Source organism: Artibeus jamaicensis, unplaced genomic scaffold (genome assembly GCF_021234435.1).
Source record: "Artibeus jamaicensis isolate MK-2021 breed Jamaican fruit bat unplaced genomic scaffold, CSHL_Jam_final contig_797, whole genome shotgun sequence".
NCBI lineage: Eukaryota > Metazoa > Chordata > Mammalia > Chiroptera > Phyllostomidae > Artibeus > Artibeus jamaicensis.
This window is the reverse complement of record NW_026521977.1, coordinates 28681896-28697564: the sequence shown is the minus strand read 5'-3', so window position 1 is coordinate 28697564 and position 15669 is coordinate 28681896. Positions and strand designations below refer to the sequence as shown.

Below are 15669 nucleotides of genomic sequence, written 5' to 3'. Positions count from 1 at the left end.
GGGCTGCTCATTTAGAAAATGAGAGTAAGAATAACATGAACCACAAAGACTTGCTATGAGGGTAGAGGAGACAAGGCAAGAAAAGCACCAACTAAGCCCAGTGTCTGGCGTGGAGTAAGTGCTCAATGAACAGTCACTATTGACTATAATGGAGAATGAGAGGACAGGGTATAGATGATGGAGCCCATCAGCTGGAGCCCTTCTGCAGACGGGGGAGCCACACAGGTGGAGGCGGGTGGGGGGGTCAGCCGTGACCAAGCCAGAGCGCTGGAGGAGATGGAGCAAAGAGGGGAGAAGAGTTGACAGATGAAGCTGACAGACACTTAAACAGGATGCACTTCTGGGCCCAGGGGAGAATCCATTTCCGTTTGATCCTAAAGTCTGATTCTGCCAGCGCGGGCTGCCTGGTGCTCAAAGGGGGCCTGAGGGTGTAGAGCAGGGGACAAAGGGCACCAGATCCCAGGAGGTGTGGTTGAACCAGATGTCACACAGGTGAGCATCTGTGTCTGTCACCATTATTGGATTTAGAGCATTAAAAGAAGACCCCTTTCGGCCTTTGATCAGGTCTTGACAAGTTCCTGCTTTTTGCCCGAAGGATGGACATCCGTCGGATCAGCTTCGACACAGAGGACCTGTCCGACGATGTCATCCCACTGGCTGACGTGCGCAGTGCTGTGGCCCTTGACTGGGACTCCCGGGATGACCACGTGTACTGGACAGACGTCAGCACTGACACCATCAGCAGGGCCAAGTGGGATGGAACAGGACAGGAGGTAGGGCCCAGCGTGGGCCCACGCCCTCGGGGAGGGCAGAGATGAGGGGATGGGGTCCCCCCTCTCCTGGGTAAGGGCTTCCCATCCTTTTCCCAGCCTGAGAATTGGTGAAGTTCAGGCCCCAGAGCTGGGGCACAAGTTCAGATGGTGATAGAGCTTTTCTTCCTGTCCAGGTGGTGGTGGATACCAGTTTGGAGAGTCCAGCAGGCCTGGCCATTGACTGGGTCACCAACAAGCTGTACTGGACAGATGCAGGTATGTGCAGGGCAGCCGTGGCCTGGTGCTCGCGCACTCTTCTTATTTAAAATCCTGGCCTCAGGCGGGAGGAGCCCAGTGCCCCTCCTAGACCACTTTTATCTTGACCTGAAGTCTTCAGTAGGTCAAGAGTGGTGGAGCCGCTGCAGGGCTAAAGCTAGAAGCCCACATCTGACAGTTTGTCATTTGCCAATCAAATGGCGGCTACTTGTGCTGTGTAGCTGATGCTTAAGAACGTTTTGAGAAATTTCACATAAGGAAACTGTGCCCTTTGATTTTTCTTCCATCGCTGTCTTGGTAAAACAGACATTTTCTATTAGCCAGGTGAGTAAGAGAGCCAAGGGGAATGCCTTAAACCAGAGCTACTCAACGCAAGGTCCCTGGACCAGCAGCAGCGACGTCACCTGGGAACTTGTTAGAAATGCAAATTCTTGGGCCCTACCCTTGATCTGCTGCATCAGACTCTGTGGGGGTCAGGTTCAGTTAACAAGCTGTCCTCATTCTGATGCCCAGAAGCATTTGGAGTTTGAGAAGCATTGCCTTGAAATGATAGGACAGAGTGGGCTGCTTGGGTTGAGAAAGTCTTGTTCTCCAGAGAAACACAACTGATCACTTCCTTGAATTCCTTCTGGAAATTCAATTCACTAACTATTCCTTAGACATCTACCACAAAGTATTTCTTGAGCATCTGTTGCATGCCAGGCTCTGTGCTGGGCACGGAAGGTAAGAGGGTGAATGACCAAGACTAGAGTTACTATCTTTGTCCCCTCCTCCTTGCTAGGGACAGATCGGATTGAAGTGGCCAACACAGATGGCAGCATGAGGACAGTACTCATCTGGGAGAACCTTGATCGTCCCCGAGACATTGTGGTGGAACCCATGGGCGGGTGAGTACCTGCTGCTGTGGAGTGGGCCCCACCCACCTTCCAGACCTAAGCGCCAGAGGGGAGTTGGGGTTGGCAATAGCAGCCAGTTCTTATGGGCACACCAGGCGCATGGGCAGCTGGAGAAAACACAGAGCACCGTGACACCTCTGTCTCCTCGGTGGACAAGGAAACCTTTACATGTTCTCCTTCTTCTTTTCTTGTCCTTTTTTTAAAACAAAAAATAAAGACTCCCTGTAATCTCACTTTTCAGCAATAACCATCGTTAACAGTTGAGAGTATTTTTTCCATCCTTTCCTCTATGTCTGTATATGCACTTGATGGTGGGGGTGGGGTTTGGTTTTATAACAATGTCATGCTGCTTTGTAACTTGGCTTTTTCACATGACTACATGTCTTGGATGTCTTTCTACTTCATTATGAATATTATATAGATTTATACATTGTTCTTCTTATTGGTTATATAAAATTGTGTACTATAATTATTTATTTTCCCATCCTCCCTTCCCTTCCTTCTTTATTCCCAAATGGGCCTTATTTGCTGAGCACTCCTTGAGCCATGGGCCCTGCCTGTAATAAGACACTTGGTAACTTTTGATAGTGATAGAAAATACAGACCCTCCAGACAGCTCTGAGCCCAGGCTGGGGACTGAGACAGGAAGCTGGGACACCTACTTCAGGGGGCACAGGCAGAAACCCTGAAACCCTAGGGACTCTGAGTCCCCACTGGGTGTTGACTGGAAGGCTTGTGAGACCTCCCTTGTCTCTGCCCAGGTACATGTATTGGACTGACTGGGGTGCGAGCCCCAAGATTGAACGAGCCGGCATGGATGCCTCGGGCCGCCAGGTCATCATCTCTTCCAATCTGACCTGGCCTAATGGATTAGCCATTGACTATGGGTCCCAGCGGCTGTACTGGGCTGATGCCGGCATGAAGACGATTGAATTTGCTGGACTGGATGGCAGCAAGAGGAAGGTAAGGGTGGCGCTAAGGCAGCCCTGGCAGCCGACAGGAGCTAGGGGACAAAGGGACGACCCAGCATGGGGCGTGTGCTGTTTCTCCAAGGCTATGGCTGCCCTGGGACCCTGCCATCTGATGACGAAAGGAAAGGAGGGACTGGTGCAGATTGTTGCCTGGGCCATGAGGGCATTTCTTGGAATCACCGCAATGAACTCTTATTGCACCACGATCTCTCCCAGTTTGTTTTTGTTATTGTTTATTTTGGTATAATGTCAAATTTAGAGAAAAGTTGCAAATCAGAAGAACCAATAACCGACATTTTGCCACATTGTTATACCATTCTCTCTCTATTCACACACACACACACACACACACACACACACACACACACACACACACACATTATTTTTCTGAAACATCAGAGATTAAATTGGAGACATCCTGCCTTTGACCCCAAAATATTCCAGTGACTAATTTCTAACAACAGGGATATTGCCTTACATAACACACTACAAAGATCAGGATCAGGAACTTTTTTTAAAAGATTTTTTAAATTTATTTTTAGAGAGAGGGGAAGAGAGGAAGAAACAGAGGGAGAGAAACATCAATATGTGGTTGCCTCTCATGTGCCCCCTGCTGGGGACCTGGCCAGCAACCCAGGCATGTGCCCTGACTGGGAATTGAACCGGCGACCCTTTGGTTCGCAGCCCTCGCTCAGCTGAGCTACACCAGCCAGAGGCAGAAATCAGGAACTTGAACAGTCACACAATGTTTCTGTCTAACCCACAGTCGATATTGAATTTCACTTCCAGTTGTCCCCATGATGTCCTTTGCAGCTTTTCTTTTTTCTCTCGTAGTCCAGGATGCAATCCCAGATCACGCCTGTGTTCAATATCATGTCTCTTCAATCTTTAATCTGAAATACTTCCTCAGCCTTTTTATGTCTTTACTGACCTTAGTATTTTTAAAGAGTAAATACCAGTTATCTTGTAGAATATTCCTCACCTTGTCTGATGCTTCCTTGTGATTAGATTCAGGTTATGTGTGGAGGGCAGGTCTACTATCAATACATTAAATGAAGTCGTGTCCCGAGTCCTCAGTGTGTCTCATCACCAGGCACGGATGTTGGCTTGTCCCATTATTGTGACATTAACTTTAACTGCATCATAAAGATGGTGTCCACTGTAACGTTGCTGTTTTTCCTTTTGTAATTGATAAGCAACTTGCGCAGAGATACTTTGAGATTACGTAAATAATACGTGATCCTTTACAATTGTCATACAGCCCTTGGAGCCAGGCATTATCACAGTCATCTCACAGATCAGCAGGTGGAGGCCCAGAGGCTCTGTAACCAGCTCCGGCTCAAGGTCACACAGCGGGCGGTGGTGGTCGAGCTGCGCTCTGACTCCTCCCCTGAGCTCTTGGCCACGGCTGTGTCCTGCTGGATCTTGCTGGGGGATGACACATGGGCTGGGTCCCTGATAGGTGCTGATTGGAAGCGAGCTCCCCCACCCGTTTGGGCTGACCCTCTACGGAGAGCGCATCTACTGGACGGACTGGCAGACCAAGAGTATCCAGAGTGCTGACCGGCTGACCGGCCTGGACCGGGAGACCCTGCAGGAGAATTTGGAGAACCTCATGGACATCCACGTCTTCCACCGCCGGCGGCCCCCAGGTGAGCAGCCCCTGGCCCACATGGGCTTCTTCTCAGCCTCCTTTAACCATAGCACTCACTATTGACCCTCTCCTCCTTCCTACCCAGTGTCCACACCATGCACTGTGGAGAATGGCGGCTGCAGCCACTTGTGTCTTCGGTCCCCAAATCCAAGTGGCTTCAGCTGTACCTGCCCCACAGGCATCAACCTGATGCCTGATGGCAAGACCTGTTCACCAGGTGAGTCTAAGCATCAGAGACCTGGAGAGAGCCTCTGAGGGAGGGACAGTGCCTCTCTTCCTTCCCTGTAGATGGACATCAGTGTGGTGTGAGAACCTGTGAGTCCTGGTGCTTCTCAGGCTTAGGGGAGAGACAAAGCTTTTAGAAAAGAGGAGAGGTCCAGGACAGAGGACCAGAGGAGCAGGGACACAGGGTTGGAGGCAGGCTCCAACTTGTCCCTAGGGTGTCTTCATGCATATTTGTAAAGATGCTCCTTTCTCAGACACTTATATCCTGATTTGATCAGAATAAGTCACTTTAGTTCCAGCTGCCCCAAATCACGCATAATAAATATTCAAATATACCATAGCTACCATGTGATGGTACTTCCCTCGGATGAGGCACTTTTGGGAGTGTATAACCAGCACAAGCTATGTGACAACCTTGATCGACACGTTCCAGAAGTGGGACCTGGCTGCCCAAATTTTGGAAGCCAGTGTTTCTCCCTAGGGGACGCTGCATGGTAGGCTGCATTGGAACCCTAACTCCCCAGAGGATTTAGTTAGAAAGAAACTGTGCATTGCACCTCCATGCTGAGGGAAAAGCTCTCTTTGGCTTGCTGTCCATAAATAATAATCTCTTTTAATCCTGTGATCTGAGTCTCTCGGAAACCCTGGTATTGTCCCCATTGTACAGATGATAAAATCGATGCACAGTTTAAGTAAGTGGCCCAGGATCACTCAACTAGAACCTAACAGAGTCGGAGCATGAAATTCCATTTGCCGTACTCCAAATCCTCCTCACGGCGGTGCCGGGGTGACTGTCCTCTTTCCCTCTCTCCCCACCTGGGCAGGCATGAACAGTTTCCTCATCTTCGCCAGGAGGATAGACATACGCATGGTGTCCCTGGACATCCCTTATTTTGCCGATGTGGTGGTGCCAATCAACCTGACCATGAAGAACACCATTGCCATTGGAGTGGATGCTCAAGAAGGTCTGTGTAGCCCACCTTTCCCCTGGGCCTTCCGTCCCTGCCCCATAGCAACCACTGCCCTTTCTTTCCTACCCTCTCTGTCTGCTGGTGAGAGCCCAGGGGCTCACCATTCCCTCTGGCCTGGTGTTAGCTCCTGCCTGCAGCCCTCCCCCTTCAGTTGTCAGGGCACGGTTTCCAACCTACTTCTCCCTCTCTGCCAAGAGCTGTCCTAATATGACATTTCTACATTTATTGATTTCCTCTGCTACGGGGTACATACAGGGCTTGCGGACCAGCCCTGTTGTCTCAGGGCCTGAGTCAGCTGTGCCTGTCCCTTTGTGGGGGTGGAGCGGCCAGCCTGAGCCAAGCCTTCCCTTTCCAGGAAAAGTATATTGGTCAGACAGCACACTGCACAGGATCAGCCGTGCCAGTCTGGATGGTTCACAGCATGAGGACATCATCACCACAGGTGGGCCTTGCTCCCAGCCCAGGGACCACCTGTCTGGCTATGGAGCCGGAGAAATATCCCATCTGTTTTAAGGCAGGAGCCAGTGTGCTCTCTTGACTTCCTGCAGGGCTGCAAACCACAGATGGGCTCGCAGTGGATGCCATTGGCCGGAAAGTGTACTGGACAGACACCGGAACCAACCGGATTGAAGTGGGCAACCTGGACGGGTCCATGCGGAAGGTGTTGGTGTGGCAGAATCTTGACAGCCCCCGGGCCATTGTACTGTACCATGAGATGGGGTGAGAGCCGGCTCCGTGACTCGGGGCGGCAGGGTGGGCCAGCCCAGCAGGGGCTGTGGACGGGCTGAATGTGGGCAGTGGAGAGCAAGCCCACATTCCTGCTTCACTGGAATAGTGACGTTGACTTCCCTGGGGCGGTTCCATGCTGTTGCAACGTCTTTCAGGGTGGCAGCACAGTGTAGAGGTTAAAAGCATGAACCCAGGACTCAGAAATCCAGGATTCAGATTTCTTCACCATTTATTACCTATGCCTGTCACTTTAAGGCTGGTGTTTAACCTCTCAGATTTTCAGCTTCCTTACCAATAAGTGGAGATTATAGTGAAAATGCATAGCTTGTGACTCTTGTGAGGGTTAAGAGAGAGATTACATGGGCAGTCCTTTTTCTTTAATCATGTTAAAAGAAAAAGTAACATAAACTTACCACCTTACCCATTTTCAGGGTGAAGTGTAGTCGTGTGAAATATATTCTTATTATTGCGATGTGGATATCTGGAACTGTTTTCATCTTGCAGATCTGAAACTCTGTACCCATGAAGCAACAGCTCCCCTTTTTTGCATGTAAAATATTTTTCACAGGGTTGGCATCCACCCTATAGGTCCTTGCAGTTTTCAGGAGCTGTGGGAATGACCGGCTGGTACTTTTCTTTGCGTAGGTTCATGTACTGGACAGACTGGGGAGAGAACGCCAAGTTAGAGCGGTCCGGAATGGATGGCTCGGAACGGACCGTGCTCATCAGCAACAACCTAGGGTGGCCCAATGGCCTGACTGTGGACAAGGCCAGCTCCCAACTGCTCTGGGCCGATGCCCACACCGAGGTGAGAGCCCTGCTCCTGCTGCTTCCCAGGAGCCCGGGAAGAGGCCTGTGTGGCATCTCTGCTGGGAGCTCCTTGTTTACTGATAGCCAGTCCTACCTTCTTCCTCCACAGCGAATTGAGGTTGCTGACTTGAATGGTGCCAGTCGTCACACGCTGGTGTCGCCCGTGCAGCATCCATATGGCCTCACCCTGCTCGACTCCTACATCTACTGGACAGACTGGCAGACTCGTAGCATCCACCGTGCTGACAAGGGGACTGGCAGCAATGTCATCCTGGTGAGGTCCAACCTGCCAGGCCTCATGGACATCCAGGCTGTGGACCGGGCACAGCCGCTGGGTGAGAAGACCCCTAAGGCTGTGCGCCAGAGCCTCTGGCTTTCTGGAGGCATCACAACATCAGAGAGCACAGAGATTTCTTTATGATCACAGAGACAGGGGCCTACCGAAGCCCCCTGCCAGGATCTCGCTGTGTTCCCTCTGGGTATGGCTGGTATGACAACTGCATCACGCTGTCACTTTCAAAGGACCCCCAGAAACACTCCTGTCCTTTATGCCTCATTTCTGCCAGGCACCAACCGCTGTTGTTTAGAACAGCGGAAAATCAGGCACAAGAGACTAGAGCCTTTGTGAGATTCAGGCAATATTCCAAGGGGGGGTGTCCCAACTCATGCTTCTGTCTTTCTCATCACCAGGTTTTAACAAGTGTGGCTCAAGAAATGGCGGCTGCTCCCACCTCTGCTTGCCTCGGCCCTCTGGCTTCTCCTGTGCCTGCCCCACTGGCATCCAGCTGAAAGGAGATGGAAAGACCTGTGACCCCTCTCCCGAGACCTACCTGCTCTTCTCCAGCCGCGGCTCCATCCGGCGCATCTCACTGGACACCAGCGACCACACAGATGTGCACGTTCCAGTTCCCGAGCTGAACAATGTCATCTCCCTGGACTATGACAGTGTGGATGGGAAGGTCTATTACACAGACGTGTTCCTGGATGTCATCAGGTATGAGTGTCCCCAAAACCTCCAGAGGACACAGACCTGCTTCCGGTCCCTGATGGGGGACTAGAGGGTCTGTGCTGACCTCTGAATAGATTCAGCAGTTCGACAGCTGAGTTTGACCCTGACTTGTTCACTTTGTAGTGTTATCTCTTACAACAGAGTTTCAGACTTTTAGGGGGTTTCCTGTTGTTGTTTATTTAAAGATCAATAAAAGTTCAATATGAGAAACAAACAAACAAAAAATTTGATCATGTCAAGCTGGGGACCCGGAACCTTCTACCCTTATCACTGAGCCCTGGGATTGCTCTAAGGATCTTCGGAGACCCTCTGAAGAATCAGCTATGTAGCTAAAACATGTATCTGCGCTGTAATACAGGAGCCCTGGACAAATGCCAAGGCCGTCGTGGTTCACAAGGATTTTTTTAACTGATTTTTTTTTATCGCAACACGGCTGAGGAATGTGATGCCTTGCCTCACAGTAAGAGGCTTACCATGGCAGAGTCTCACATGTAGGCACGAGGGCGTTCCCCTTTGTTCTCCCTGGAGACTCTCATGCTGGGGCGCAGGTGGGCCTGTGTTTAGAAAAGTCTCCCATGTGTTTGTAACATGTCCCTCATCCTGAGGTTGAATTTCCTGGCATAGGACTTCTATAAATGGAGCTTTTCCCAAGTTGGCCTTTTTAATAATGGCCCCCTAGCAATCCTTGCCTCTTCCTTAAGGTAACTGGGGAATTGTTAATCCTTCTTCTGGCAAGACATGGGCCCAAATGCCCCTTATTTACAGCAGGAAACATTTGGTCCTCCTAAGAATTTATCTGTTAATTCTGCAAATATTTGGCATACTGACTGCGCTAGGTACACTCGGTCTCTGCCTCTCTATTGTGGAGCTTACAGTATAGTGGGGGCGCAGTTCTGGAAACATGGATTAACGGGGTTTCGGGCTGTGGCTGGTCGATCTGGTCAGTCATCCAACCCTGGGCTCTTCCCCAAGGCGAGCAGATCTGAACGGCAGCAACATGGAGACAGTGATTGGGCAGGGGCTGAAGACCACTGATGGGCTGGCCGTGGACTGGGTAGCCAGAAATCTGTATTGGACAGATACTGGCCGAAATACCATTGAAGCCTCACGGCTGGATGGTTCCTGCCGCAAAGTGCTGGTCAACAACAGCCTGGATGAGCCTCGGGCCATTGCCGTTTTCCCCCGGAAGGGGTAAGTGTATGGCCAGCAGAAAAGAGACCCAGGGAAGAGGGGCCTGGGGAAGAGGCCCTCGGAGGGTGCCTCTGTTAATGGTATTGGTGTGTCCCTTGTATTCTCTCAAGCTCTGGGTGCCATCTTCTCATGTCAGTGATGGTGTCACTGTTGTGTCTCAGGTACCTCTTCTGGACAGACTGGGGCCACATTGCCAAGATTGAGCGGGCGAACCTGGACGGCTCTGAGAGGAAGGTCCTCATCAACACAGACCTGGGTTGGCCCAACGGCCTTACCCTGGACTATGATACCCGCAGGTAGGAATCCTGTCCCAAACAGCCTCCTGAAATGGGCAGAGGAGAGGATGCTGGAGATTGAAGCAGTGAGAACAAACGGATAGAAAGCTGTTAGCAGGCGGGGAAGAGGGAAGCAGTGGGAAGGCGGAGCAAGTACATTCATAAAGCAGGGAGGGGTCGCTGAATCCAGCCCTCAGCGGTCAGCTGGGTTCTCTTTGTCGGGTTTACATGGTTTTGAGTGTGCTTGGCAGAGCATGTCCTCTGGCTGGACCACAGGTCCTGCCACCCCCATCCATTTATGGGCTGATCCTGTACATCTTTTCTTACTCTCCTGATTCCTTCGGACACTGGAGTTTGCAACTGTCTGGGTGGAAAATGCTGAAGGGCAGAGGGGCCTCTGAAGTGGTCGGCTCCCCTTTCTGCCCTCAGAAGAATGGAAAGGAAAGTCCCCCCAGGGAGCTGGAATGGAGATGAGTGCCCGCTTCCTTTACCCTCAGCGACGCTCTTGTAAACCAAGTCTCTTCTTGAGCGTTGGTAGGAGTTTGGGTTTTAATTCTTGGGGTCAGAATGAAAGGGCAATCAAGTTGCTGAAGATGAGACCTGGTGGTGGCCCCTCCGAGGTCATTGGAGGGTCTACCCCCTCCTCAGAACAGCCCTGGTCTCCCCACTTACGAGTCACCATCTTCCCCTGTTCAGCCTTGGGACTCCCAGTGACCCCTCAACAAGGGTGCTTCTTGACTGCTCACAGCTCTTGCCAGCTCGGCTCAGGAAGGGACAGACAGCTCCTGAGGGGGAGGGCGGGGCTCCCTGGCAGGCAGTTTGAGCAGCGGCCCTCCTCTCCCTTCCTGCGCAGGATCTACTGGGTAGACGCACATCTGGACCGGGTTGAGAGTGCGGACCTCAATGGGAAGCTCCGGCAGATCTTGGTCAGCCACGTGTCCCACCCCTTTGCCCTCACTCAGGTACTAGCTCAGGAAAGGCAACTCAGCTCCTCACTGGGGGTGTTTCCTCAGGGTTCTAAGTCGGCAGCCTCAGCCCTAGATGCTACCGAGCAGGCGTGCTGTAGAAGCTCATTTGAGGAGTGCTTTCCCGTGCACTGACGCCTGGCCGCTGCGCGCCCCGCCGGTGCTGCCCCACCACTCCCGTGTCCCAGCATTGGCAGGAAGGGCTCTTCAGTAGCGGTGCACAGAATCAGCCGTAGGGCTTGTTCAAATACATGTTCCTGGATTTAAAGAACCTGCCTCGTCAGGGTCGGGCCGAGGAATATGCATTTTAACAAATTCCCCAGTTGATCCTGGTGCTGGGGTCCCGACACCGGAGCTCGGGCAGCCCACTCGGTGGCAGTAGGATAGGCAGCCAGTCAGCCAGAGCTCACCGAGCCCCTGGACGTGCCAGCTCTGTGGGTTCAAGTTCTGTCGGTGTCAGTAAGGAACTGCGCAGCTTTGAACAAGGCACCGAACTTCTCTAAGCTTCGTTTACCTGTGTATGGTTTAACAAATGAGTGTAATAATAGTATCTGCCTCAAATATACACAGAGCATTAGCACACTCTCTGACACTCAGTGCTTACTCTTTCTAATCACTTTGATTATTACCAGCTGTCAGTTTTGAGAGTTCTAACCCTGAGTAAAATAATTCAGGGAGGGAGAGAAAGGGATCTGCAAAGCCTGGGACCGAAACAGGGACTCTCACTCATGTAGAAATCTCTGTCCCTTTTTAACAAACATCCGCTTGCCTGTATTCTGCATTATATTCTACCAGCCAGTAGGATTTTGTCTGGCTTACTTAATGATAGACTTTTTTCTTTCCCTTTTACTCCAAATGTAAAACTACAGCATAGTTTTTAAAAAACTTATTGATTTTTTTTAGAGAAGAAGAGAAAGAGAGAGAAGCAGTGATTTGTCGTTCCACTTATTTATGCATTAATCGATTCTTGTATGTGCCCTGTCCGGGGATCGAACCAGCAATCTTGACATATTGGGACAATGCTCTAACCAACTGAGCTACCCCACCAGGGCTACAGGATGACTTTGAATATGGTTTTTCAATGTACAAGTTTCTCATGGGGTTTTCTGACATATAACCTGGGGGCAGGAGGGGAAACGACTTCATTGCCCCTCCCCACCTGTACTTGAGACTCTCAAGATCACTGCTTTACAATCAGCTGCCTACAGAAGTAACCAGAGGACTCCGAATGAAGGGCCCAGAAGAGCAGCGACCCCAGAAGGACCCTCCAGTTTACTATATGCTGGGTATAGGAACCCACTTAATTACTGAGCAACTGACCCAGTACTAAGTAACTGTTAAGTGCAACTGTTAAGTAACTGAGAGATGAACTTGAAGAACCTGACCTGGCAGGACAGACAGACATGTGAACAAATGATCATAGAATGTCAACACTCGTAGAAGTGAGGACACAGCACAGAACAGCATGGAGGACAGAATGGTAATTTCTCTGTAGATCAGGGGAGATTTCCTGGCCATTGGCACATCCTGGTGGATGAGAGAAGAGGGCATTTCAGCAGAGGGGATGCACAGGCTGAGGCACAGAAGCAGGACTGGGGTCTGACTGGTGAACAGTATTTCCTGTTTTGGGGTTTCCCTGTTGAGTAGCAGGACAGGTGGATCTACTGGACAGACTGGCAGACCAAGTCAATCCAGCGTGTTGACAAGTACTCAGGCCGGAACAAGGAGACGGTGTTGGCGAATGTGGAAGGGCTCATGGATATCATTGTGGTTTCCCCTCAGCGGCAGACAGGTGGGCTGCTGGGTCCTGAGCCTGCCTCCCTACCGTGGGTGGGGTGGTGGTCAGCCCAGGGACTGTTCACGGCCAAGACAATTAGAGCCACAGAGAGCCTTTTGGTTCACATTTTAAGCTCCTGGGCTTTATTAGCCCCTTGTGGTTATATGCCTCCTGCTCTCTGTTCCTGGGAATGAGGTGGCCCTGGATTTTACTGGGAGACTTAATTCTGTTGCAGGCTAGATATTCTCCTGCTTTGTCCCCAGGGACCAATGCCTGTGGTGTGAACAACGGAGGCTGCACCCACCTCTGCTTTGCCAGAGCCTCGGACTTTGTGTGTGCCTGTCCTGACGAGCCCGATGGCCGGCCCTGCTCCCTTGGTGAGCTGGACTGAACGGCCTCCTGGAACAGCAGAGCCCTTGGAAGGACAGGGGAGCAGCAGCCTCAGCTTCATCCTTCTGGGTGGGGTTCCCCGCAGAGGGTCTTAGAGAGGAGTGACTGGGAGCAGTCGCTTTGTCTGCATTTACTAGAATGGAATTGGACTGTGCCTCTGTGAGCCAGCCAGCCCATCCAGAGCTGTTAATATTGGAATTCAAATCCTTTGTAGTTACAGTATTGACACAGGCCTCTAATGAGGGTCCCCAAGATCAGGGCAGCTTAAAGATTCCTTTGTCAAGTTCTCCAGATGCTACTGTTGGACCATATGTAGAGATTGGGGCTTCAGTGATCTACTCCAGTTCTCTTTCTCTCTCCAGTACCTGGCCTGATACCCCCAGCTCCCAGGGTTACCAGCATGAATGAAAGGAACCCAGTGCTAACCAACACTCTACCTACCACCTTGCATTCCTCCACCACTCGGACCCGCACACCCCTGGAGGAGGTGGAAGGAAGGTAAGTGGGTTCACGTGTGATTGAGGGCCCTTGGATTCAAATCACCATCTCCTGCTAGAAGAAAACCTGAGTCCCACCTTGATTCTGGCAGATGGGAGGTAGATCACATCGTTAGCCATTGGTCCCTGCTATTCAGGGCAGGAGACGACATTTAGACTCATAGATTGTCACAGGTGATTTGAGGGCAAGGAGCTTTAGAGCAGCCTCATAGAGGAGTCACTCAGTTTCCTTTTGTTCTGTGGCGTTTGCTCTCACTCACAGGTTTGGTCTATGGTCTGATCCTACAATTTACTTAGAAACCACCAAGTCACAGTGGTGTCTGCACTGAAGGTCTATGACCTGGAAGTGCCCAGGGATGTTACGGCCTTAGTTCATACTGCCTTTAACACCCATTAGACACCCGTGCGTGATGTATGCCCTTGCACGCACACACCACTGTTAACTGAGAAGCATAGCCATGTACAGGTCTCAAGTGAAATACTGTGTTTCATTACATTGAAAGCACTATCAATTTAAGATGGCTCCTGATTTGAGAGATTAAACTGAAAAAAAAAATAGCCAACAGCAACTGTGAGATACTATTGATCATAAGACACATTCCTATTTCTGCAACGTCAAAATATAGAAAAAATGCACATGATAAAATTGATGAAATATGATGTTACATTCAATTTAGAGATTTCTAATTTATTTTTCTTTTTTTCAATTTAGAGAAATTCTTTTTTACAAAGTGTGAATTTTTTATTTGCAGTTAGAAATGCAGATAGAAATAAAGGAGAAATAAATACCCAATGTAATTGCTTTTAATAGTTTTTAATTTGACATATTAAATTAAAATATATAGAGATACATGTATGTATTGCAAAATGATTATAATAAGTTTAGTTAGCTTCCATCACCACACAGTGACAAATTTTTTTCTTATGATGAGAAGTTTTTGATCTACCCTCTTTATACCTTTCGAAAATACAGTATTATTAACTCTAGTCACCATGCTCTATATTACACCCCAGGACTTACTTATCTTGTAAGTGGAAGTGTGTTCCTCTTCACTACCTTCATTCATTTTGTCTCCCGCCCCCCACCTCCCACCTCCGGTGATCACCAGTCCGTACTCTGTATCTACGAGTTCAATTTTCTGGTTTTGGATTCCACATATGAGTGATAGTATATGGTATTCATCTTTCTCTGTATGACTTCACTTAGCCTAACACCCTCAAGTTCCATCCATATTGTCTCAAATCTCAGGATTTCCTTCTTTTTCATGACTGAATAATATTTCAGTGTGTGTGTAATCACATTTTCTCTATCCATTCATTTGTTCACTATCATTTAGATTGTTTCTGTGTCTTGGCTATTGTAATAATGTTGCATTGAACATTAAAAGTGCAGATGCCTTTTTGACACAGTGATTTCATTTCCCACTCTTCCAGTTTGGTATCTGTCTTTCCAACACTTTTCTATTAGAACAGTGTTTTTTCATTGTAATAGAGCGATCTCTTTATTTTAATATCACTTGTAGCTCCAAAGATAGTTAACACTTGATTTTAATTCTGAAATCGGAAACATAATAATCCCAAATAAGAACTCTAGACTCATATCCCTAAAATTGTAAGATTTGCACATGATTAACTACATTCAAGAAGTCCCATTTTCTCTTTTTGGAAGTATTTATATAGAAAAGCAAACATGCAGATAAAAGATATATCTTTCTCACTAACTTTTGAGTATTATACTATCAATCATTATCTCTGATTTTCTTTGGGTTTACTTGGAAAAAATTTGAACCCTACTCAGACATTTTCTTTTAAAAAAAATTTATTTATTTTTAGAGAAGGAGGAAAGGAAGGAGAAGGAGAGAAACATCAGTGTGTGGTTGCCTCTTACACACACCCCCACCAGGGACCTGGCCCGCAACCCAGACATGTGCCCCAACTGGGAATCGAACCAGTAACCCTTTGGTTCACAGCCCACACTCAGTCCACTGAGCTACGCCAGCCAGGGCCCTACTCAGATATTTTCTTACTGTCAGTTCTAGTTGAAGATTCAATGCATCTTGGTTTCAGATGCCGTAGCAAGTTCCTTTTCCCCGGGCTTTTAGGAAATGCCTGTAGTTGCCTACTCATAATGTATCGCAAGGAAGTTACCTTTTCAGCATTTCACGTTAGTTATCTGAGCTCTCCCTCTGGATGTCTTGCATATTCCCTTGTGAAAAAATAAAGGGAGAAAAACAGTTTGGTGGTTTGTTTGCTTTTTTATGTCTCTTTAGACCTTGTGGTC

The 15669-nt window shown here is 49.2% G+C and overlaps 1 protein-coding gene across 1 annotated transcript in view; it reads left to right on the top strand.

Moving 5' to 3' along the window:
• LRP4 (LDL receptor related protein 4) overlaps positions 1-15669 on the top strand; it is a 47729-nt gene that overhangs the window by 24213 nt on the left and 7847 nt on the right. Inside the window, exons 17-34 of the mRNA XM_037166211.2 lie at positions 565-773; positions 947-1028; positions 1810-1915; positions 2686-2887; positions 4358-4547; positions 4635-4766; positions 5599-5739; positions 6101-6187; positions 6294-6465; positions 7120-7282; positions 7394-7619; positions 7975-8278; positions 9266-9484; positions 9646-9780; positions 10613-10721; positions 12372-12516; positions 12765-12878; positions 13254-13389. Of these exons, the coding sequence (XP_037022106.2) occupies positions 565-773; positions 947-1028; positions 1810-1915; positions 2686-2887; positions 4358-4547; positions 4635-4766; positions 5599-5739; positions 6101-6187; positions 6294-6465; positions 7120-7282; positions 7394-7619; positions 7975-8278; positions 9266-9484; positions 9646-9780; positions 10613-10721; positions 12372-12516; positions 12765-12878; positions 13254-13389 (2872 nt within the window). The remainder of the gene's footprint in view (positions 1-564; positions 774-946; positions 1029-1809; positions 1916-2685; positions 2888-4357; positions 4548-4634; positions 4767-5598; positions 5740-6100; positions 6188-6293; positions 6466-7119; positions 7283-7393; positions 7620-7974; positions 8279-9265; positions 9485-9645; positions 9781-10612; positions 10722-12371; positions 12517-12764; positions 12879-13253; positions 13390-15669) is intronic.